The 26,107-nt window shown below is 36.0% G+C and overlaps 1 protein-coding gene across 1 annotated transcript in view; it reads left to right on the top strand.

Annotated features, from left to right (window-relative positions):
• The window catches only part of AQR (aquarius intron-binding spliceosomal factor), an 81,714-nt gene that overhangs the window by 11,599 nt on the left and 44,008 nt on the right, over positions 1–26,107 (top strand). The window contains exons 5-16 of the mRNA XM_027971654.2: positions 3,498–3,618; positions 5,701–5,841; positions 7,438–7,506; positions 8,498–8,598; positions 11,253–11,329; positions 14,044–14,108; positions 14,591–14,707; positions 16,442–16,555; positions 18,127–18,230; positions 20,405–20,507; positions 23,007–23,127; positions 25,147–25,288. Of these exons, the coding sequence (XP_027827455.2) occupies positions 3,498–3,618; positions 5,701–5,841; positions 7,438–7,506; positions 8,498–8,598; positions 11,253–11,329; positions 14,044–14,108; positions 14,591–14,707; positions 16,442–16,555; positions 18,127–18,230; positions 20,405–20,507; positions 23,007–23,127; positions 25,147–25,288 (1,275 nt within the window). The remainder of the gene's footprint in view (positions 1–3,497; positions 3,619–5,700; positions 5,842–7,437; positions 7,507–8,497; positions 8,599–11,252; positions 11,330–14,043; positions 14,109–14,590; positions 14,708–16,441; positions 16,556–18,126; positions 18,231–20,404; positions 20,508–23,006; positions 23,128–25,146; positions 25,289–26,107) is intronic.

The following is a 26,107-nucleotide window of genomic DNA, read 5'->3' as shown; positions in this document are numbered from 1 at the left end:
TTGGACTGTGAAGAAAGCTGAGTGCCAAAGAATTGATGCTTTTGAACTGTGGTGTTGGAGAAGACTCTTGAGAATCCCTTGGACTGCAAGGAGATCCAACCAGTCCATTCTGAAGGAGATCAGTCCTGAATATTCATTGGAAGGACTGATTCTGAAGCTAAAACTCCAGTATTTGGCCACCTGATGCAAAGAACTGACTCATTTAAAAAGACCCTGATGCTGGGAAAGATTGAGAGTGGGAGGAGAAGGGAATGACAAAGGATGAGATGGTCGCATGGCATCACTGACTCAATGGACATGAGTTTGGGTAAACTCTGGGAGTTGGTGATGGACAGGGAGGTCTGGCTTGCTGCACTCCATGGGGTCACAAAGAATCAGACACGACTGAGTGACTGAACCGGTCTGAACTGAGCTGAGGTGTTCTTATTTATTTTTGCAGAGAAAAATTGAAGTTTGTAGCTATGAATTAACTTGTAAGTGAAGTACCTGCTATATCTTAAGAACTGTATTGGTATTAAATACTTGATCTCATTTAATCCTCATAATAATTCCAGTAAGATCTTCCTCATTTTATAGAGAGCACTTAGGCTAGAAATTGGATCCATATGACTCTTAGATTAATACACTTTTTTCATCATACCATGTCATCTTTCAAGAAGAACAAGAAAAATCAAGTGGATGCTGATATACAGTCAAGGATAAAGCCAGAGTTCTGTGGCCCTGGCAAATATCAGATGCCAAGAGAATTGTGAGAACTAAAGGAGAAAGCAGCAGAACGTATTTAAGGCACCAATGACAGTGAAAGACTTTTAATAACTGATGAAGTGGGTTGTTACCTTCCTGGAACTTTTATGTAATTTCTGGGTGAAAATGCCATTTTCTCTGTGCCAGCCTCCAGACACAATAATTCTCGAGTTTGTAGTAGAGATAATTGATGGTCTCTTGCTAGAGTGGAAAGTGAGATGGCATGGAGAAGGTGTCTAGGTATAGGAGAGTGAACTGAATCTTGAGAAAACTCATCAGAGGGGCATGTTATTATATAGATTACATTTGCTACAATTGCCAAAATAGAATCAGGGGATTAGTGAACAGTCTTTAAATTTGGTTTAAAGAGATGGAGTTGGAGTGTGATCTGTATGATCTATATATCACAGAGATAAGTCCATCATCTTGGACAGATCATTGACTCTCATATTCTCAGATTCCTTATCTGAAAAATGTCAAGAATAGGTTTGGAGTTCACTGTGTAATCAGATAATACCCATGGTATTACTGTTAAAAACTGTGGCAAGCCAATGATATCTGTGGGACATCTGGCAGAATCAAACATAAAGATACTCTGAAATGATATGTATTCCATCTAGACTGAAAAAAAAAAAAAATCCTACAGCGAAAACCTTGATGAATGTGAGTCCAGACTCTCAAATTACAGGGCACATTACAGCAAAATTTAGTTGAAGCAACAAAGAGCAGAATTAGATACTCCTCAGAAAACCACAGGTAATTAAATAACATACATACTGTCAAATCATGTTTAAAATTACTATGAGTATAAAAGAAATAGAATATGTGAATAAGAAACAAGACACTAAAACCAGGCAGGTTTGGGGGAAAATGAAAATAAAAGTCATTGAAATTTAAAAACTCAGTGGTTAAGTTGAATAGATTAGACACAGCTAAAGAGGGAATTAGTGAATGGGGATTTAGACCTGAGAAAATTAACAAATAACAGAAGCATACAAGGCAGTTAAGAGATATAGAGGCTAGAATGAGAAGGTCCATTAGAAGTTTCAGAAGAGATTTAGGGAAAATGAGGGAGTGGCAATTTAGAAGAGGTGATGGTTAAGAATTTTCTACAGTTAAGACATGAGTCTGTAAGATTCAGAAAGTATATATAGCAAGCTGTGAACACAGCAACAGTGACAAAAATCTTAAAATCTGCTTCTGCTGCTGCTGCTGCTAAGTCGCTTCAGTCGTGTCCGACTCTGTGCGACCCCATAGACGGCAGCCCACCAGGCTCCCCCATCCCTGGGATTCTCCAGGCAAGAACACTGGAGTGGGTTGCCGTTTCCTTCTCCAATGCATTAAAGTGAAAAGTGAAAGTAAAGTCGCTCAGTCGTGCCCGACTCTTAGCGACCCCATGGACTGCAGCCTACCAGGCTCCTTCGTCCATGGGATTTTCCAGGCAAGAGTACTGGAGTGGGGTGCCATTGCCTTCTCCTAAAATCTACTAGAGGAAAACAATTACTCAGAGGAAGAAGAACAAATTGACTGTAGACTTCACAATTGCAATAATAGAAAGGTAGTAGAATGAGTCTAGTAAATAGAAAAATAGAGCTATCGACCAAGAAAGAATTCTATCACCAGCTAAACTGCATGAGATTAACAGATTTCAGACAGATTCATACTAACAGACTTGCTAGCAGAAGTTCTGAAGGGCATAATTTAGGGAAAAGGAATTTAAACTTGTAAAAATAGAATGATATGAAGTTTCATGCATTTACTATATGAAAAGTAGTCTATAACTTGGAGCCTTTTGGCAGTTATTTAGGATAAAATACTATTTACCAGTTTCCTAGGCTCTCGCAAACTAAGTAAGAATGATTCCTAAAGATAGACCCATGGAAATATCAACATGAGGAGACCTTTGAAGCTTAAGAGGAAGTAGAAAAATTCTGTGTTACAGCGCAATCTGAAATGCACAACTGTGTGTGAACACCTGTGCATGCATGCGTGTGGACATGGAGACATAAGTGAAACGTTATATTGAAAAGTTATACACGTGGAGTGATTTAAAAGAGAAACAAAAAGTTCTGTGCTCTGCGTTAGTGCTTGAGAGGATTTTACAGCCCACAGCAGTGATTGATGTTTATAACTACTCTGAACAAGAAATGGTTTTGTTTTGAAAATCAGAATTGCTTAGTTTAGGAATGTTTTCACCAGTCTTAAAATAAGAATTTTGGCGTTTTGAAAAGAAAATGCTAGTTACCTTGAAAACTGACCTATGTTAAATGCCTTGTAAATTAAGTAACAGATCCTCTTTTTGAGTAAGTCTTTTTCTTAGTTTTCAGAAACCATTTGGTCCTGATATGAGTTTGTGTTAATTTCTCAGTTACTTTTGTCTGTGAAGCTGTCCATCATATGATTTTAGAGCTGATATTTGTCAGATATTTTTGTTTTTTACTCTGTTAAGCACCATAGATAAGGAAATATCCAGTGCTCTAATGGTGATAATTATATATGTCAGTAATCTTTGATGTTTTCCTACTTTGAAAAACCCTCATTTTAGAAATAAAACTCTCGTTCTCCAGAGCCATATTTGCTACATATGTTTCCAATAGTAAGACTGACCTACATTATAGATTAATTTGTGAAGGGCTCTCAGACTATCAATACAGATTTTCAAAAAGCTGTAAGTAATTAGACTTTTTCAAGGGGAGTGATATAATGAGATGGTAGTAACTAATGAAATATTCTATGCCTTTTATTCTTTGTAGCCAGTATCTTGAAAATTACCTCTGGATGAATTATTCTCCAGAAGTGTCCAGCAAAGCCTATTTAATGTCAATCTGCTGTATGGTGAATGAAAAATTCAGAGAAAATGTGCCTGCATGGGAGGTAACAGATTTAAATTACTTCATAGCTTTCTTACTGTCCTCACTTAAGCTGTTACATAGTAGCTTTTTTACTGATAATATTTTTAGAACAGAAAAATATTTTTATCCAAAAATAAAGTAAATATTGAGAAAAAGTATGGATGCATGAAAAAATATTGGGTTGGCCAAAAAGCTTGTTCAAGTTTTCTCTAAGATAGTATGGAAAAAACCAAACAAACTTTTCGGCCAAATCAATGATATTTCTTTTGGTTTCAGTTCTTTCTTTAATACACTGTGAATTGAAAAATTATGAATGTGAAATTATTTTTCTGCTTTGTGCTTAAAACAAAGAATGGTACGTATTATAAAGACTTTTACATCAGATAAAGTAAATTTTATATTAAGTAGCTGAAAGAGTCGGACATGACTGAGTGGCTGAACTGAACTGAGCTCAAATAGATAATGTTCAGTGAGATAATATTTTTCAGTGCCTTGTTTCACAACAGAGAGTATGTGTTTATAGTTTTACCGGAGTAAAGTAGTATGTCTAAAGTCAAAATAGGTGCTTATATTGTAATTTCAGTCTTCTCTTTGTCTGATTTGGGATCTGTTTTCTCTTTTGAAATTTATAATTGACATTTTCTCTTTGGCTACTATAACAGAGCCTTGATCAGCTAACAGAGGTCCAAAATCTAGGTTTTCTTTGGCCATTATGAAATGGTCAGCTCATCAAAAGAGTTCCTTCCCCTCAATCATACTTCTTTAAATGAAGGAAAGCCATGTATGCTTGCCATCTCTTTTGAGGGGATGGTATCCAAATTGAAAAGGTGTTAACATTCTTAAAGATAAAACCATGGACCCTCAAATATTCATTCGTACCATCATATAAGGGCCTTGTGTCTTATTGAGAAATCTTAGAGGTTTCTTAAAGTTGCCTTGAACCACCAGAGGAAGGGGGAGGGACACCAGAGAATGACTTCATCAGTTTTCATGTTGTAAAGACCACTTTGGTGATTAGAGTTGATACAGATAAAGAGAAGAGGTTACACACAGATTTGGAAAGTAAAATTGATTGGATTTGATAATTGAAGTAGCTTGAGGGACGGGGTATTATTTTCAGTAACCTTCCAGGTTTGGGCAACTGAATGTAAAAGATGAGAGGTGCCTCTTACCAAGATAGGTAGAAGAGGGTTGAGGAATGCTTTGGCGGGTACAAAATTGTTGAACTGAGTTTTGGACTTTCTGAGTCTAAGTCGCTTTTGGAATATCTGGATGAGATTGGAGCAGACAAAGCAGTCTAAGGACTGAAGAAGTCTGGACTGAAGATGTGTCTTTAGAATCATTAGCATATGGTAGTTGAAGTAATGGGAGAGGGAGAAGAAGAATGAGGCCAGATCCCCAGGGACACTGCCTTGTAAAGTGACAAAGAAGAGAAACCGCATCAAAAAGGAGTTGAGCGTTGGTAAGCGTCCTTAGGATTTGACAGCTATAACAGCTTCAGGGGAGTGCTGTACATGGAAACTTGTTTCAGAGAAGTAAGTGGAAACAGGTAGTATAGGTCATACGTTTGGAGCACTTGCCCATGAAAGAAAAGAGAGCCAACAGCAAGGTGGGGAGGTAGATCACAGAGAAGCTTGAATATGTTTACATTATTTACCTTTTCTTTTTAAAACATTATTTGTATATTAAGAGTAAAGAAATAATATAAAGGAAAGGGTGTCTTTGAGATTAAATAGAATAGGAAGACTTCAGTTTTTGCTTAAGATGTTTCTTTGTTTAAATTAAAATAATTAAAACACTTTAGATCTTTAATTTAAAAAAAAAAAAAAACAAATCCTAAGCTAATTACCAGCCTAATACTTGAAGAAAAAATAAAAGAATCAAAGCCATTATTTTATTAGCTGAAAATTTCTGCAACTCTCACATTGTCCTGCCAGAAATCTGTATTTGACTTGCTACAGTGAATTTTAAGTAAGCAGGTAATCTTTTTGTAATTACTACGTTTGGTTAATAGACTCCTAAGAAGTCTGCCAGTGTTTGCTTACAGGAGAAAAAGAGGTGAGCAAGCCATTTCAAAATGAATTTTTATTTTTTCTCTTTTCAGACTTTTAAGAAGAAGCCAGATCACTTCCCATTCTTTTTCAAGTGCATCTTGAAAGCAGCATTAGCTGAAACTGATGGTGAATTTTCACTCCACGAACAGACAGTCTTACTGCTTTTTCTTGACCACTGCTTCAATAGTTTGGTAATTTTACTTTATCTTTGGGGAGAATGTTCAAATTTTCTTATTCTTTTAAGTTGACTGTAAATGAGATTAGCTCTAGAGCCATCTCCTCATAGTAGTAGAGAATGAGGACAATGCTAACATTTCAGCTCCTTCTTGGGAAAATCATCTTGTAGGGTCTGTTTGCTTTTTAATAGATTTGGACTTGATCCCTTCTTCTTTCTATCTAGCATCTAAGTAAAATGATAAGAATTGAAATTCTCCAAATATAGAGCAGCAAAGAGTCTGATAACATGAACATTAAGTAATGAGATCAGTGTCATAAACTGTACACAGGGACATAGCTTCATTACTTCTCAGTCATACCTCATACATAACCCGGCAGGTCAGCAGGAGAGTTACGTTTTGAGTTGACTGTTTAGGGGTGATTATGGATGATCTTTCAAAATCTCTTGGGTTGCACATAATACATTTTTCATTCTTCGTAAGATTATGTTCTAAAAAATAAACATTTATAGTAATTAATATTTCACTTGTACTTCTCTCCTGGGGTTATCTGAAGGTATTTATCTTTAAATAAATAGGTATATACCTGTATATATATATATATATAGGTGCTTCTGAATTGATAGTGCATTTAGACCCATGCAGGAGAATGCATGCGGTTCTTTCTTACCCTGAAAATAACGTTGATAGACGGATGGTTATTATCTGTTTCCATGTAGTACCTCACAATGGTCTTGCAAAGACCAGAAAAAGATTTATATTCATATTACCTCTTTAACATTTATAAAATTAAACAAAGCAAATATAAATAGATGTGATTCCTTGTCAGAAATGGAACAAAACCAAGATTTAATTAGTATTGGTAGTTTGGTGCTAGTTTAATTAACTTAAAAGCTATCTTATTATTGGTACTTTTTTCAGCTTACCACCAATATTCATTATTTGAGGTAGTTATGCTCTAAAAAATAGCTGTGAACACAGAATTAGCTAAAACTGAACCACTGCTCTTAGGGAAAATACAGAGATAGTTTCATGCAAGCCTCTGGTCACATTTTCATCAGGTGATCAATGTATAGCCTTGTTTTATGTGTTTCTATTTTAACGTTGAACTTGTGACCAACTTAAGTCTGAACAAACTTACCTAACACACAGCATTTTCTCTTTAAGGCACATCACAGCATTCTTTCACCTGGGAGCACTGAATGGCACTGAAGCCCTGTGCTTAGGGCCATTTTACATATCAAAATCACCAACAAAAATCACAATATTATGAGAAAGTAGCACTAAATAGACCAAAAAGAGATGCTAGTGTAAGAGAGCTGACGCAAGAAGGCAGAGCCCACCTTGTCTAACCTCAGCTCAAAATGTGTGTTGGGCAGTTCACACTTGGCTCTGCTCTGTGCTGTCACTGAATGACAGTGAAAGCATTGGGAGTATTGAATTGAGGGCTACAAATACATCTGCAAGCTGATGACATCACAGACATGGAATTTGGAAATCATGAGGCTTAGCTGTATCTTTTTAAAAAATGGATTGAACTTCTTAGTAATAAAAAATCATTAATTTGAAAGAATTGATGGCATATTTTCCCCTCATGACTGTTTTAAACAGGAAGTAGACTTGATACGGAGTCAAGTACAGCAGCTTATCTCTCTCCCGATGTGGATGGGCTTACAGCCTGTAAGTATCTCAGTTCAGAAACTCACATGTATTTGTAAGTGGAACATGTGGTTTTAGATGGTGTAGCTTTGTTATGGATATAAAATGACAGTTAAAAATCCCCCACCAAATTTATCTAATTTACTATGCATTAACTAATCATAGGTGTAGTTTTTTTCAGTTTTAAAGCTTTTGTGTATAAGCCAATAAATGTTTCTCCTGATGTCATTATTTTAAGGTGAAATAGGTAATATCTATTGAGCTCATAAAGGGAGTTAATTTAGTAAAATATTATTCATAGATATGTCTCTGGATAAGACTAAATACAGACTTGAATTTTTAATTTTCCTTGAATGTAATGTACATACAGCTATAGGAGAACATCTGAATTATGTTTAATACTAACAACTTCATTTTTTCCGTCAAAGTCTTACTGGATAATATGGGCGAGTATTGAAGCCAAATTAACAGATTTTAGGGAGTAGAGTTAAAACTATCAGATTTCTATATAATACTGTATTCAGAATTTCATTTCCTGCATGTGGGTGGTTTTGCAGACATTCAGATACGCAAGCTCATTCATAGGCACCAGTTGATGAAGGTTAAAACAGGCACCTATAAATAATTATTACCAAGTTAAAAATGGATAAGTACCATGAGAAAGAGTGGTGGTATGGACATTTCCTTATTATGATAGCTGTTTTATATGCTCTGTTTCAGACTGACTTTTTGAACTTTAAATGTTAATGCTCGTATTTTTCAAACTGAAGTCCTGAATTTTAGAAATAAGAAAGAAAATTTATTGCTGAGCTTAAAATCTCAACGAGAAATTTCTTTTGTCTTATATTTTTTCTATTGACAAGTATTGGAATTGAAGTAGTTTTTTAAAGTGTAGGTGTTAGTTTCTTAGGTTCCAGCTTTTGTCATGTTCCTATCTGGTTTTATCCCATTGCTCTATATTATATCCTTACATTGGGGTTATGGCTGATTTAATGCCACATCATTCTTTCAGGCACGATTGGAATTAGAATTAAAAAAGACACCTAAGCTAAGAAAATTCTGGAACTTGATTAAAAAGAATGATGAAAAGATGGATCCAGAAGCAAGAGAACAGTATGTTGCCAAAGCTTTGTTCCATGTTGGTTTGTTATACTGAGTTGTGAGTCTTAGATGTTGCTGACTTGTTTTGTTTTTCCCTTTACGTAGTTGCTGAACCAAATAAGCGATTAAGAAGTGCTTTTACTTAGACCATCATAGAAATCTTTTTCACAAAGGTCCAGAAGCCGCACGTCATTTCTCCTTTCCCTGTCTCTGCCCCAGTGACAAGCGTTATCAGTGGTCTTCCCTTTGCCTGTTGTCCATCCGAGTTTGTTCATCATGGATGGGTCTCAATTTTCTCCATAGTCTTCAGGCTGTCAGTCCAACTTTTTCCCATTCCCTCACTCTTAACAATGACTTACACACTACACTTTATATGCTTCATTCATTCAATAAATCTAAGTGTTTATTATTTTATTGGGTACTATTATAGGTGTAGGCGAAATGGCATAGAACAAAATAGAAGGTAATTCCTACTCTTGTGGAGTTTACATTCTCGTTGGGGAAAGCAGCTAAGAACAGATGGATCTTATGGTATATTATCTAGTGGTTCATGCTAAGGAGAAAAATATGAAGTATATAACGAGTAAGGAAGCAGATGAGGGTTGCAGGTTATTTTAATAGTAATTATTATCAATTGGGTAAAGTCTGGTAGCAAGCATTTATGTCATCAAACAAAGTTCTGTTAGTAGGAAGGAAGAAAAGAATCTGTATACTCTTAAGATAGCAGTCCTCAACCTTTTTGGCACCAGGAACCAGTTCATGGAAGACATTTTTCCACAGACCAGGGCAGGGAGTGGGAATGGTTTCAGGGATGATTCCCATAAGGAATGTACAACCTAGATCACAAGGTCTGTGCTTCCATGGGAATCTAATGCTGCTGCTGCTCTGACAGGAGACAGCTCAGGCAAGTGATGGGAGTGGCTGTAAATACAGGTAAGGCTTCACTTGCTTTCCTCCTGCACAGCAGGAGGGGACCCGGGGTCACAGGGTTGGGGGCCCCTGCTCCAAGAGGTTTGTTCCTCTCTCTGTCTTTGAAGCTAACTGGTCTACCTGTGTTCTTGCTTCATTTATTCCGTGACTCTTCTAGCAGTGAGTGTGATCCTTTTTTCTTTCTTCATCTCCAAGTGTTCTTTCCACTCATGTTTTTTTCTCCCTCTGCTTATGTATATATGCTTAGGACTCACTTCTTGAGCCTACGATAACTTCTTCTGACTCACATTTTTTCGTCCACTTAGGATAATACTCTGTTCACCCATAGATAGCAGTTGAAGTCATAGGTATGAGTAAGGTTATCTAATGAGTTATATAAACTGTGAAAAGAGGGTTGAGGACAAAAGTGAAGCTTGGAATTGTGCTGGTGATCACTGAAAATGAGAGAAACTGAAAAAAGCTGGATGTCAGAGAAATGAGTTTGAGAGTAAGGAAATGAGAGGTATAAGGACAAGAGAATAGGGTCAGAATAGGAATATCCTTTCTTTAACTTCAGGCTCCAGTCTCATCTCTTCATGATACCTTTCTAATCAATAACCTCTTAATTGGGCTACTTACGTGATATCTTTGCATTATTTGACTGCTTTTTAAAAATTTAAATCCTCTCTTCCCATTACCTCAGTATGATTTAATTCCAAATCAATAGACTGTTCACCGTTTCATAAACATTCCTTTCCTAACCACCTTTGCCCCTCTACTTCACTTAATTGAGCCTAACCTTTTTAAGCAGTCTTCCAGACCAAGTACTAAGCCTGCAGTGCTTTCTTCTGAACTGAAACACAGTGTTTTTCATTGAAACATCAGCTCGTTTTGTAGTGGTTAGACTGTGTATAGTTGTTTAGAGTGTAAGTTCTATGATCAGACTTCCCTAGGTTTCACACCCACCTGCCGTGTAAGTTTGGGCAAGTCACTGCGCCTCTCTGAGCCTCAGTGTGCAGTCCGGACAGTACAGTGCCTGTTTCGTAGGACTGCTGTCGGCATTAGATTACCTTGTGTGATGTCCTTACACAGCTCAGATCCTAGCACAGTAGGTGCTCAGCTCATGTCAGGCAGTTTTACTAATCAATGTTGGCTTGTGTTACTGATTATATTTTATGACTTGTCATCATTTTAAGTATATTTTAGTCATTTCCCTCCTTGTTATTTCCAGCAGGGCTGGTATAATCATTTGTAGCTGTCCAATATGTGATGATTGGTTTTTGAATAGTTGGTACATGAGGCATCTTAAATTAGTAATGAGTAATAAGTTGTTTTTTAAACTAACATTTAATTCTTATACATTGTAATACTCTATTTAATAATTTAAGCATATTAAAGTATGAAATTGCTCATTTCAACTACATACTTAAGTATTAGATTTTTAATGTTAAAGGCAGACTATAAATGAAAATTTGAAAACTCCTTTCTAGTCCTTTAAATCACAAGTGAAAACTTTTATAGTAAGACAGAGATACTTTCTGGGCTGGTTATTAGGCCAGTAATGAGGCTCATGTTTTCTTCATATAATGCTGTATTTCTCTCAAGGAAGAAGCTGTTTAAATTATGGTCCTGATTTCAGAGAGAAATGAAACAATTTGAGCAGTGTAAGAAAGGCTGTTCAGCATTTAAGATTTACTTTTGAAATAATTATTGCTCAAAAATAATTTGCTCCCTGTTTGTTATCTCTCTGTTTTTAGAGCCTATCAAGAAAGAAGATTTCTTTCACAACTTATCCAGAAGTTTATCTCTGTGCTGAAATCAGTCCCACTTTCTGGTAACTATCTTCCTTTTCTCAGCTCATTTGTGAAGTTACTATTCAGATGCCCATCTGTTATTTATATTTAGTCTAAAAACTGCTCTCCAAATGATTTTAAATTATATTGACGAGGGGTTATGTCCTTCCCTTTTCAAGTATGCTACCAGTCTGAGTATTGTGACTGCCTTAGAAATTCATATCATTTAAGGGCACCAGCATGGTTATTGAAATGTTAATTTATTTAGCAACTCTTTTTGGAGCTTCCTTATAACACACAGGTTTTGAACAAGGTTTCGGGACATGTTGAACAAGATAGTCACAGACCCTGTCCACGTGGCATTTATAATTTGGTACTGAATAATGTTTTCAAGCCATATCAAATACTGTTTAGGAGGGGAAGAGGAGAATTATTTTGAGATATGAGCTACAAGATGAAATGGGAAGTGTTTTCCTCTGTCGTGGTCCCCATTTATTATGAAACAAATAGAAGTATATGCTGTGTGGAGTATAAACTTCAAAATATATCAAAATTATCCACTGTATATAGATACATATATGTGTGTGTATATGAGTATGAGCTCGATGTACCAAGAGGATCTAACTGCATTTTGCTGGGTTGGCAAGACTGACATAAGCATCTAGTGAGTGCAAATAGGGTATTGTTTACTTAATAAAAATATGTGTATGCTATGTATGATATCTCATTGGTTGTTAATATTTTATTTTCTAACTGAAATATAATCTAAGAACAGTTCAATAGGTGTACCATATTTATATGCACCAGAGGTTATACCATACGTATGGATCAGAGAGTGTAGCTTTGTTTAAACTAAAATACAACAATGTGTACTTATAAATGTTGACTTTCCCCAAGTAATAGTTTACAACTGGAAGTCACACTTGTAATTCAGTGAGGAATAGATAATAATGCTACAGATGCCAATTTATGGTGCCAGATTTGGGGTATAATATTACTACCAGTATTAGTATAAAGAAAAAATTGTCATATGCTTATAATCTGTCACCTAATTATTGTATATTTAAATCTTTCAGGTAAGCACCATGAACCTGGAAAGAGGACTTAGATTTGGTTTCCTTGACACAAATAATAATAATGAAAACCAGTAATGTATAATAATTAGTGTCAGGTAGGGAATCCCCTGGCCTACAGTGTAGGTCTTGGCACTTCCACTACCGTGGGCCGAGGTCCAGTCTCTGGTCAGGGAACTAAGATCCTACAAGCCATGCAGTGTGGCAGCGCCCCAGCACCTCGCACCCTCAGAAAGTTGATGGCATCTAGAAAGGTTTGAAAGTCAAGAAAATATAACAGTATAGGGCCTGCAGAAATGTTAATGACTAACAAAGCACTAAATGTTGCCATTGTCATAATATATTGTCAGAAAACAAAATTTCTTAGATTGATCTTGAGCTTTAATCAGAATTTGTTAACTTGCTGGCAAAGGAAACAACAGAGATGAAAATAGTGTGCCAGTTTACAAAGGGCATAAAACCAGATGGATTATATAGTTAGAAAACAGAAAACTAATTTTTAGAAGATTGTGTGTAGTTCTGTTTTGCAAGGTTATCGCAAGCAACTGTCCACATCAGTTGTTATAGAGGAAATCTGTGTAGGATGATTTGAAATGTCAGGGCTACTATCAAAAGAAGGAAAAAACACAGTACACATCCAAAGCAAGTGATAAGAATTTATTGGTGTCCAAAATTGGAATAACAGGGCTTCAGCTCTGAACAGCATGCCTCGTAGGGCCAATTAGTGTAAAAATATGCCGCTTTATCCACCAGAACTCAGAAATTAAGTGCCAGGCATCATGTTCTAATTTTAAATAGGCCATTTCCAGTAATTTTCTCAAGCTATAAATAAAAATATGAAATACGGATTTTGCTCATTTTTAAATTTTGGACAAAATTATTTTCCTTTGCCAGTAATAAGAACAGAAAATACAACCGAGGACCAGTTTGAATGGATTTAATTTAAAAGTCACTCATTTAAATTCTTTAGTTTTGGGAACTGTATGACCTAGGCTGTGTCTCAGAAAACTGGATTCCAGTTCTAACCAGCCCAAAATCAAGTCATTTTCCTCTGGTCCTCAGTTTCTCACCTATAAGATGAAGAATACAAAAATATTCATATTCTTCCTTCACATAAAGCCTTCTATTTGCCTGTCTACAACAAATAAATAAGTAGATTTAAATAAATTCAAATAAAGCATTTGTAGGACACCTTCTATAGGTCTAGCACTGGGTTATTCACTGCTGGGAGTCCTTAGACTAGGGACCCTAAATTTTTCTCCTTTTCATTTGAAACAATCTTGGCAGGATGGTTTCAGCTGGTAAAATAGCAGAACATTTTCTGACATTAGGAAAAAAAGAAATTTGTACTCTGAAAGTATATCATGTCACAAAGTTGTACTTATTTTAAAAATGAAAATGTTCTTAAACACTTTAAAAATATGTTTGCAGGTCTGATTTTTGAAATGTATTTCTGATGCAAGCTACATTTTTCATTTTCTCCTGCTTATAAAGCTTAATGTAAGTGTAAGGCCTGCCCTTTTTGAAAATATGTGAGGTCTATACTCTGAATCATAGTCCAATTCTGATGAATGAGATAAATAACCTTGTTTAAATAACTAAATAACTGCCAGTTTTAAGATATAGTACCATAGAATGACCTAAGTAAGAAAGTTTTAACATGTTTTCTCTCTTATGTTTAGATCCTGTCACTATGGACAAAGTTCATTACTGTGAAAGATTTATTGAACTTATGATTGATCTAGAGGTAAGAAGTGTGCAGTGATTTTTCTGTTACATAATCATTAAGGAAGCTGATGATTATATATGTAAGATTAAACCCATGACTATATATGAAATATTTCTTTTATCACCTCAAACTGGCCTTAGTTTGTTTGTACCTATTTCAAGTGTCTTAGAGAGAAGAAAGTCAAAAGTGATTGACTCTTGAAGTTTCAGATGACTGTCAAAGGGCTGTGTTTGTATTAAAAACCTTATTTAGTAGGATTTTGTTTGAAAACTACTGGCCAAGATAGAATCTGAGATTTTTTCCTAGTGCTGTACTTTGTTTAGAAACATTACCACTGAGTGTATCTGCAGCATGGACTAGACCCTTTGCTTTGTGCAGTGTCTTTTGAGGGGCTGAGGGTACTCTGTATGTGATTAACACTCCTGCACTGAGTATCAGTGGAGTTCGCCGCCTGCTGGGAGAGCATGCAGACTTACTGCTGCGGTGATTATTTTCTCTAGGCCCTACTCCCCACAAGACGCTGGTTTAATACCATCCTGGATGACTCCCACGTTTTGGTTCACTGTTACCTTTCCAATCTTGTTCGTAGAGAAGAGGATGGCCATCTTTTTTCCCAGGTAAGCATTGATGTATCTGAATACACTTACTATTTTCATTTCTAAGTTGATTTTTTTCTTCCTTCGCCATGCAACTGGGAGTACCAGGGCATGGCACAAAGTAAACTTTTGCTAAATATTTAGCTGAATGATGTAAATTCCAAATTAGTCATTTTAAAGTGAAACCAAGTCTTCATATACAAAGTGGATGCCTTCTCATGTAGATGACCTCTATTAATGTTACATCATCATCTTTTTTTCTCTTCCAAATACTCATTTTATTAATTAAACAGTAAAACAAACATTATTAAATTTGAGGGGGATGGTTAATTCACATAAAACTTGTTACTATGTGATGTTATCATTGGGCTAAATTATGCATGATATAGTTGCACATGCTCATATATTTTGATTCTGTGGACTATAAATAGATGATAAGCATTAATTTCAAGCGAAATGATTTAACGTCATTCAATATTAGCAAAGAGCCTACTATCATGGCTCTTTTTCCATGAGATGATAGTGACGGGGCGGCTGGTAAAGTGGAGGCGTGTGTATGCGCTGCCTTGAGTTGACAGGCAGGCGCACTTTGTTTACTGCTTTGTGCAGGAAGACAGAGTAGTAGGGTTTCCCATTTCCGATAATGTCATCCAGAAGAAAAGTCTTCTAACAAACTTCTGACTCTTGCCTTTGGTGTGGTCACAGCTGGAGATAAAATTTTCGTATATATTTACATTCTCTCCTAGAAACTCTTATCTGGTGTCTGTGAGCATTCCTTTTCTCCTATTCTCATACTAAATTTTACCCAGTGACTGGTTGCATGTAGATACATTAGATAATCCTAATATCGGGGAGGGGGAATAAATTGGGAGATTGGGATTGACATATACACACTACTGTGTATAACTAATAAAAGCTTACTAAATAGCACAGAAAACTCTACTTAGTACTCTGTTATGACCTATTTGGAAAAAGAATCTAAAAAAGAGTGAATGTAGGTATATGTATAACTGATCTACTTTTCTGTATAGCCAAAACTAACACAACATTGTAAATCAACCGTACTCCGATAAAACTTAATTTAAAAAAATCCTAATATCTGATCTGCTATAGGTTAGAATTAAGAATAATAAAAATGGGGGGCAGATGCAGCCCCCAGTTCTGTTGATGCTGCCATCACAGGGGGAGAAGAGGCCTTCAGCAGTCGCAGGAACTAAGCCAGAGAAAGGGCTTGATGGCCCTGGAGACTGACGAGAGGAACGGATAACTTAGCCTTTCCTCCTACCTTGCTATTTTTTTTCTCAATATAGAGAAGAGTATCGCTAATTGAGAATTGCAAAATTCTCATCAGAAAATTCTGAGTGGCATAAACCCTCAGGAGTTTCCTCTAATTGTATGGGTCTATATATTTACAGTGATGTAGAGAGATTTTTTTTTTTTCTATTAAAATGATTGACCTCTTTTGATTAGTTCCTTAATGTTTCTTTAGTATTGGGGTTGCAGTTTTAAGTTCTCCCCTGTAGAAGTAGACCAAGTATATGAGATAAACTTAACAGTTATTCACAGTGTATACTTTATTCTCACCTAAATAAAACATTTGTACATGTTCTGAAATGTTTGTTGTAGTGTTTATATTCCAAAGCTTTTTGGTACCTCTAAGAAGGTATGTGGACTTATTTATTATTTTTAATAGTGTCTTTTTTTGCCTTCTTGCTCTCATGTTTGCAGTTTGTTAATTTAAATGTATCCTTTCAGCTTTTGGACATGCTTAAGTTCTATACTGGTTTTGAGATTAATGACCAGACTGGAAACGCTCTGACAGAGAATGAGATGACAACTATTCACTATGATAGAATTACTTCTCTCCAGGTAAGTGAAATGCATTATAGCCTTTGCATCTGTTCCATGAAGTTGTGTCATAAATAATTTAGGTTTTATATAGTACAAATAGGAAAGGTACTTTTTTAATAGTATGCTCATCTTGAATTTTTAAAATATTGCTAATTCTGATGGCTTTATGAAAAAGAAAGGTTTCTGTTCTAGTCCTCAGTCTTGAGAATCAGTATATTGATATTTGACAGTCAAAAAATATTAGTTATTGGGCAAATTTGGTGCATTTAAATATCAACTTTATTTTATGAAAGAGTATTTCTACTTGACAAAGTATATGTGCATACTTCATACATTTTAAAGATAAAGACATGTAATGGTACTGAAATTTACCAATGCAGCTCAGATATGCCCTCAGACTACCTTTGTTTTTATTACTGAGCTCATTTTGCTCTTGAACTCCATTTCCTCTGGTGGCGGAAAGAGACTTTTATTTCTCAATTTAAAGTAATTAAGGTCCTAACCTTTTGAAGAGTCTTGCAGGGAGGAGGGCAGGGAACGTGTAAAGACGCAGCCAAACTAAAGTTCAGATTATCTTTCACCGTCACGTCCCTGTCACGTCCCCTGTCTCTCAAGGTCATTGCTCTTCCTGCACGCAGTCTCACCTCAGATATCTTCTCCTGCTCTTCTCAGAGAGTTAGTGTTTGTTCCTCTGCCTCTGCCCTTGAAGTGACCACGGCTGGTGTGGTCTGAGCTGTTCTCTTGGCACCGGCAAGGCTCAACAGTTGGTCTCTTGGAGGCTGGTTGTCAACCCACTGACAAGGTCCCAGTGCTTGATCTTGATGGTGCCGGAGTCTTCCTGGGAGCTGACTCCTTCATCTTTTAGCTTGGGGAACTCACTTGCAGGCTTGGTGCAGGGTCATTTTGCCACTGTCTGTGGTAATCTCATGGCAGGCCTTATCCATAACCTTGGCAACCTTCTGTGCATTCCTCTATAGGGGACTAAAAATTTGTGGATCTTTTACCCTGGCATTAAGGAGGACTGGAGATGTGACCTCTCACGCACTTAATCAAATCAGCATAATGCTGCCCTGTTTTCTTGCAGCTTACCCCGTATTGATTGGAAGTGTTAGCCTCTCTTTCCTGAGTCTCAAAGTCAAGCATGCACAGTAAGCTGTAGGCCCCTCCCTCAGATACCTCTTCAGTGGGAGTGGCCCTTGAGACTTTCTTTTAGTTTTGTTAAGCCAGTTCTTTATTTTATTTATTTATTTATTTATTTATTTATTTATTTATTAAGCCAGTTCTTAATAGTAAAGTGTTCTGTTTTTTGTCTTTTCCTGTCAGTGAAGCTGGGCTTCCTGAGTCTTATCATGTATATTCAAAATGTGACTTTAGAAATCAAAAACTGAATATTGACTCTGGTTTTACACTCTTGCTAGAACAATTCTGTTTTCTTTTCCCATTGTATTTAGTGCTTTTGAACAAGGCAGAGGTCACATTTGAGAAGTGTATAAGAAAGAGAAGTGCATTAATATTTTTAAAAAATATTTTTTCTGTTGTGCAGTAAGTTGTTATATGTAGGCATTAATTTTTTTCCTGTTCTTTTCTAGAGAGCTGCTTTTGCACATTTCCCTGAACTCTATGATTTTGCTCTCTCAAATGTGGCAGAAGTAGATACTCGGGAATCCTTGGTCAAGTTTTTTGGACCTCTTAGGTAAGGCAGTGTGAAAGGACGACTGTATTTTAATTTTCTTTATTTTCTTTTAGTTATTTTTGCACTGCTTTAGGTGATATTATTTGTTGCACTACTATTTATCGACAGTTAAAACTAGCTTCTCTCTAGCTTTTCTTATCTTTGGGTCACTTAAATATAATTATACATCTCTGTTTTTTATAAAATTTATATTTTTATCTTAAAAAATTTTTTTTCTTTGTCATATCTTTCTTTTTTATATTTTTTATAACTTATACAGTTTTCCTAGGTCATTGGGTTTGAACCTAAGTAGTTGGTTGTCTGATTTCTGAGCCCTAATTTTTTTTTCTTTGAGGAGTAATTGACATAAAACATTATATTAGTTTCATATGTACAATGTAATGATTTCATATTTATATTTATTGTGAAATTGATCACTGCAAGTGTAGATAGCATTCGTCTTCATGCATGTAGAACTTTTTTGGTCTTGTAATGAGGACTCAGTTAAAATATGAATTCTACCCAAATTGTTCTATAGATATAAGTGTGTTCCAGTCAAAATCTCAGCAGGAAATTTTATAGAAATTGCTGAGCTTTCTCTAAAACTAATATGGAAAGGCAAAGGAACTAAGATAGTCAAAACCATTTTTGAAAAAAACAAAGGATTTCTACTATCTAACTTCAGAACTTAAGGTAAATTCACAGTAATCAAGACATTCTGCTATTGAAAACAGGGTAGACATAGATTACTGAGAAAGAGTCGAGTGAAATAGGCCACACATATATGATTAGTTGGTTTTTGACTCAGGTGACAAGTCAACTCAATTTCAACAGTGGTGCCAGAACAATTGGACATCCATTTGCAAACTATGAAACTTGACCAATTCCTCATATCGTATACACAGATTAACTCAAAATAAATCATAGACTTAAATATCACAATTAAAACTTAACAAGAAGTATAGGAGAAAATCTTTGTCATTGTGCTTTGTACAAAGTTTTCCATAGATACCAAAGCACAGTCCATAAAGGAAAAAGATTGATCATCGGACTTGGTCAAAATTTCAAACTTCCATTTGAAAGACATTGTTAAGAGGATGAGAAGAGAAGCCCCATACTGGGAGAAAATACTGGCTAAATTCATATCTGATAACAGATTAGTATCCAGACGTCTTAGAACTCAGTAACAAGAAAACAACTTAATGGCTGTAGATATGAGCAGATGCTTCACCAAAGAAGACAGTGTAGATTTCAGTGAGTCTATAGGAAAGTACTAGTATCATTTGGCATTATTAGTTATTAGGGAAAAGCAAACTTAAATCAAAATGAGATACCATTACAGACCTATTAGAATCGTTTATAAAAGCAACAAGGTATTAACTCTTAACAAAGATGTGGAACAATTGCAGGTCTTATATATTGCTGATGAGAATTCTAAGTAGTCGTGCCACTTTGGAAAAAATCTGATAGTTGCTTACACAGTTTAGCATGCACTTACTGTGTGATCTAGTGTTCTCAGACATACCCAAAAGAAATGGAAACTTAGATTCACAGAAAAATCTGTCCAGAGATTTATGTAGTAGCTTTATTCATAGTTGTCAAACTGTTATTTTCATTGAAGTGATAGGTTTATTATTGTTCAGATTTTTGCTCTTATTCAAATCTGAGTAACGATAGTTTGTCAGTCATTCTTTCAAGTAAAAAGCGTGTGCAAAGTATGTACTTCCGTTCTGTCACACAGAATTTCTAAAAAATCAGATACTCGTTTCATCATGGATGTTTTTTAAATTGACTTAAAAAAAAAAAGACCGTGGCAGCAGGAATGCCATGATCACTTCTTACAGCGCTGAATGGTGCCACTTCCTTGATCCAGGCCACCAGTTTTACCCACCATCACATTTGCACTGTCACTGTGCATGTAAAGACAGTGGGAAAAAGACTGAATAATGTCTTGGTATTGATATGAAAAAATGTCCTTGAAACCTCCCTGAAAAGATCTAGGGACTATGAGAGGTTTGTACAAGACTTTGAGACGTCTGTATTAGAGGTTTAATATTCATATCTGATTTCATATATTTGTTTCTGTGTCATAGAATTATATTTTCTAGGTAAAACGTTTCAATCAGCTTGTAAAATTACTTTTCAAAAGTGAAGTTACAAGACAATATTCTGATCTCAATATTTTTATTCTGCAGTTCCAATACCCTCCACCAGGTGGCATCATACCTCTGCTTGTTACCAACCCTTCCTAAAGCTGAAGACACGACTTTTGATAAAGAATTTCTTCTAGAATTGTTGGTAAATATTAGTGTTCCTTGAATTATACATGTTTTTCCTACCTTTTTGAATCATTCTTGAAGATGTAGGTTGGTAGAGATTTTTTTTCTGGGCTAAAAATTGGTAGATTCTTTGACCTGGTTTGGATCATACCAGCATTTGACTTTGTCAGATTTCTTTTTCATCTCTTAGATTAGATTACTTTTTTCAAATCTCTTACCTCTTAAAACTGCTTTCTGGTGTGGATTCATTCCATGCAGACGTTTGTGACCAACATCTGTGTCAAGCACCGGATTAAAGACCCTGGGGATACAGAGATGACCGACAGCATTTCTGCCTTTAAGTGACCACAGTTTACATTCACACATACACACACACATGGGTAATACACATATATATTCATATCATTTATCTGTTTATTTTAACGTTATTACTTAAATATAGCATCTTGAGTATTAAACCGTACCTTTATCACTAGAGAATTCATGAAGGTTTAGAAACAGAGAAAATTATCACTTCCTCAGTCATTTTGGGAAATGAGTATTAGTTTGAGCATTAACTCAAGGTTTTTGTGAAGTTTTATTTTTTTTAGTACAGTTTTAGATTCATAGCGAACTTGAGGGAAATGGATCTACCTTACTTTTTAAACTTCCATGAACTATTTCCTAAAGAGGATGATTATTTAACCATACCCTGCCATGAGTATCTAGGTTGTTTGCAGTGTTCACTGTTACAAATCATGGTGCAGTCCTAATATAGGCCTCTTTGTGCTCAGATGTGGACCTTTAGGAGCGGTGCCTAGAAATGAAATCATTTGATTGAAGCATGTGCTTATTTAAAAACTAAAAGATGCAGCCTAACTCTCCTTCAGAAGCTGTATGTTCCCATCAACAGTGTGTCAAAGTCTGTCTCCTTAAGCTCTTTTCAGCATTGGATGTTGTGAGTTTCCCAGTTCTGCCAATCTCATGGGTTTTTTTTTTTTAAAAAAAAAAGCTTGTTTAATTATTTGTTTCCTGATTACTGTAAAATTGAGTTGTCTTTTGTATGTTTCAAACATATTTTTATACCTATATAAACTTATACTGCATGGAGGTGTGTTGTATATATCTTTTTTTTACACATAATAATAGGCAAATGGTTTTGAGATATATTTCAAGCTAATGTAAGGTTTAAAACACAGTTCCTTACTGTAAAGAGGAAGATGATATGCTTGCTTTGGGTAGTAACAGGAAACTATTTGTAGCAGGTGTTTTAAGCCTGGTGACAGGTGCTTAATACCATTTGGAGAGAAATTCTTGGGAAGGGTTTAAAATTAACCAAGTATGGAAAATACTTTTTATCCATATATTCACTTGGATGCATTGTGTGTCTAGGGTCACTTTCTTTGCCTTCCTTCTTACAAGTCACTTTTCATTGTCTCTGACTGAAAGTGCTTTCTAAAAATTCCTTGTCCTATTTTCTGACAATGTAAAATCTTTTCTGGTAAGTCAGGTTTTGGAGATTAATAATAAATCCTTACTATAGAAAGAAATGAGGATTTTTCCAGTAACCTTTCTAATGGAAAATAGGTTTAAGTATAAAATTGGTCCTGTCTGTGCTTTTTAAGGTCTTACAGCTAAAATTTCATCCTTAAAATTTAAATAGTTATGCGAAAAGAAAACAGTTTTAAAAATTTATAGTGCTGTATCATTATCTTTCATTTTCTCCCTCTCTTAAAAGATTTTCACAGGCTTTGAATTCTAATAGCCAACCAAATTATGATTAAAAAGTTAGAATATGCATGTTCTTTAGATGATAGTACAGTGTCTTCTTTTCTAAAACAATGCTATCTTTACTGAAAAGAATGTGACACATTTTTCAAGTATTATTTTAGCATCTCTTAACTAGGTAACAAACTTATTTCTGTATTTGAGATAGATCTCTAAAATATTAACAATGGAGGGATACATAGAGGTCATTAAGTCCAGCTCTCTCATTCTCATTTTACAAAGAAGACTGAAGCCAAGTTATTAATAAACTTACCCAGATTGTCTGACCAGTTAGTACAAGAACGACAACCATAACCTACGACTTAGGGCCCCCGTTTTGTTCTTGCAGTAATGAGCGCTGTGTGCTACAGCATTATCTTTTTCAAGGTCTTGGCATGTGCCAGGCCCTTTGACACTATTTTACAGGATTCCATTTCATTTTTATAGGAAACCTAATAGGGGAGTTAATCTGTTTTACTGAAAAGGAAATTAAAATCAGGGAGTTTGCAGTAACTTGCCCAACATCCACATAGCCCATAAGTAGAGGTGCTGGGAGTTAAACTCAGATCTGCCAAATTCCAAAGTTCATCACAATCAGTACCTCTTTCATATTTGATTTATGGAGAACATGGAAAAAGGAAGGAACATCTCTTGTTAAGTTTTATGAAAAATATGAAACTTCTAATTCCATACTTCATGGTGAATTTTTTAATAAGTTATTTTGATTAAAGAAAGATGTTTCTGACTTTGTTCCTAAACTTGTTTCTTTTAGGTATCTCGTCATGAGCGTCGAATTTCTCAGATTCAGCAGTTGAACCAGATGCCTTTGTATCCAACTGAGAAGATCATATGGGATGAAAATATTGTCCCAACTGAATACTATTCTGGGGAAGGTATGGTAATGAAGTACAGCATTCAGATGTAACATGAAAGTTAGTGTAGAAGTCATCATATGTACCTGAATGTACTTCTGTTTGCTATATCAGTCAGTTTAGTTCAGTCCCTCAGTTGTATCCGACTCTTCGCAGCCCCATGGACTGCAGCACGCCAGGCCTCCCTGTCCATTGCCATCTCTCAGAGTTTACTCAAACTCATGTCCATTGAGTCAGTGATGTCATCCAACCATCTCATCCTCTGTCGTCTCCTTCTCCTGCCTTCAATTTTTCCCAGCATCAGGGTCTTTTCAGATGAGTCAGTTCTTCGCATTAGATGACCAAAGTATTGGAGTTTAAGCTTCAGCATCAGTCCTTCCAATGACTATTCAGGACTGATCTCCTTTAGGATGGATTGGTTGGATCTCCTTGCAGTCCAAGGGATCCTCAAGAGTCTTCTCCAACACCACAATTCAAAAGCATCAACTCTTTGGTGCTCTCTTTATAGTCCAACTCTCACATCCATACATGACTACTGGCAAAACCATAGCTTTGACTAGATGGACGTTTGTTGGCAAAGTAATGTCTCTGCATTTCAATATGCTGTCTAGGTTGGTCATAATATTTTTTCTAAAGAACAAGTGTCTTTTAATTTTGGGGCTGCAGTCACCATCTGGAGTGATTTTGGAGCTCAAAAAAATAAAGTCTGTCACTGTTTCCATTGTTTCCCTATCTATTTGCCATAAAGTGATAGGACCAGATGCCATGATCTTTGTTTTCTGAATGTTGAGTTTTAAGCCAACTTTTTGACTCTCCTCTTTCACTTTCATCAAGAAGTTCTTTAGTTCTTTTTTGCTTTCTGCCATAAGGGTGGTGTCATCTGCATATCTGAGGTTATTGATATTTCTCCCAGCAATCTTGATTCTAGCTTGTGCTTCATCCAGCCCAGCGTTTCTCATGATGTAGTCTTCATACATTAGGGTAATTTTCTGGTACCCTCAAGTGCGACTGTAGAAGCTAGAAACTATTCAGTGTTTTGAATGCTTAGCATTAAGAATTTTTATTAAACTTAAGCATTCCCTAATGAATAGTGGTGTGTGTGTGTGTGTGCGCGCGCGCATCATGCTATATAAAATGTGCCCATGAAGCTGTGTTTCAAGGAGACCGAATAATGCTATAAGGGTAACTTTAGTTATGTCACTGTAAATGTATTTTGGGGTTCTTTTTTGACCTTTTGATGTCGGTGCTGAGTGCTTGGTTATTTATTATCCAAGGTAAATATTGTTACATGAGGGTAATGGAAAGAATTGTATTCATTAATATTGTCAGAGAAGGGAAAGAACTCTAGGAGTAACATAAAGTTAATGCCTTATCCTTAAAGTCTATCAGGAAGGCAAAGGTTCAGAACACAGTGGTGATCACTGAAGATAGAGTTATATAATATAATATGCTAGTTCAGTTTCCTTGGTAAATTTGGTCATGGGCTCTGTTTTATGGTAGCATTATTTACTTTGAGTTTGCCAAATGTAAATTAGGTGGTAAGGAAAGAATTTTTTAGACCACTCATGTCAGTTCTTTTAAGTATCTTTAAGCACTGTTTAGAAGCACCGTTTGCATATGAGTCATAGATGTACCGGAGAAGGCAATGGCACCCCACTCCAGCACTCTTGCCTGGAGAACCCCAGGGAGGGAGGAGCCTGGTGGGCTGCCGTCTATGGGGTCACACAGAGTCGGACACGACTGAAGCAACTTAGCAGCAGCAGCAGCAGCATAGATGTACAGACTGCATGTATTAATGAAATTCATCCTTTATTCCCAGTCTTACTATATGGCATTTGTTAACTTGGTTTCAGTTTCTGTATGGAAACAAAAATCAGACCTTTTCAAATATGCTCTATTTTAAACACTATTAAATTAGGTTCTTAACAAATTTGTGGTGCCTTTTTTAAATATATGTATATATATATATATATATATATATATATAAAGCAGATGTCTGATTAAAAAAAAAATCAATATGGATGTTATTTTCCTTTTCAGGTTGTCTTGCTCTTCCCAAGTTGAATTTGCAGTTTTTGACTCTTCATGACTACCTCCTAAGGAACTTCAATCTCTTCCGCTTAGAATCAACTTATGAAATTAGGCAGGACATCGAGGATAGTGTCAGCAGAATGAAGCCATGGTTAGTAAATTGGTTCTACTTGCAACAAAGAGATGCAAACAATGGCTGACATACTTCTGTCAGAAACCTCGCACATGTATTTAGAAATAATACATCTGGTGAAGATGCACTTTAAAATATGAAATATTTATTCTTTGAGAAATTCTTTAAATAGAAAATATGTTTCTGGGTACTTGGGAGTGAGACTGAGGGAAGGGAGGAGAGATCATTGCTCTGGGAAGTGGGGTGGGAGTGGGAGTAAGTCGGGCGATAGTGAAAGGGTAAAGAGGGAAGGGGATGGGCTGGCCAGCAGGCGTGTACTAGGCAGGGCAGTTTAAGTCCTGGGAGAAGCTTATGATAAAGGGATATTCTGTTACCCCAGCTGCAGTCAGCCTCTCTAAAGGACCTGGCAGAAGATGAGGGGCATAGCTGAACATTGCACAGAGCGGAATATTGGAAAATCTTCCTTGGCCCTCCCTCCATAGGTTGCCTTGAAGAGACGGAATCGTCAGCCCTCACTTTTAGGGCCTGTTGAGTAGGTTCCATTATTTGAGGAACTTTTCTGGCCCCAACTCAACTTTCTACCTGCTAGCTTACGTCTGAAACTCCTTTAGCTAAGAAAAGCCTTTCATTCTGTTATAGGCAGTTCTGCATTATAAGATTTGTGATGGTTAGTTTTACTTTTCAGACATGACTGACTTTGGGTAAATGCCCTTCATTCACTGTTTCATTTGAAGTATGAAATTACTACCACCGATAAGTTACATATCACAAATGACTGAAAATGAGTAAAAGAATTCTGTAAAATGAATTTTTCATCACATTAGTGTCATACCATGC

The sequence above is a fragment of the Ovis aries genome, chromosome 7 (assembly GCF_016772045.2).
Source record: "Ovis aries strain OAR_USU_Benz2616 breed Rambouillet chromosome 7, ARS-UI_Ramb_v3.0, whole genome shotgun sequence".
NCBI classification, from domain to species: Eukaryota; Metazoa; Chordata; class Mammalia; order Artiodactyla; family Bovidae; genus Ovis; species Ovis aries.
Note: the sequence above shows the minus strand (reverse complement) of the source record. Positions and strands in the feature narration are given on the sequence as shown.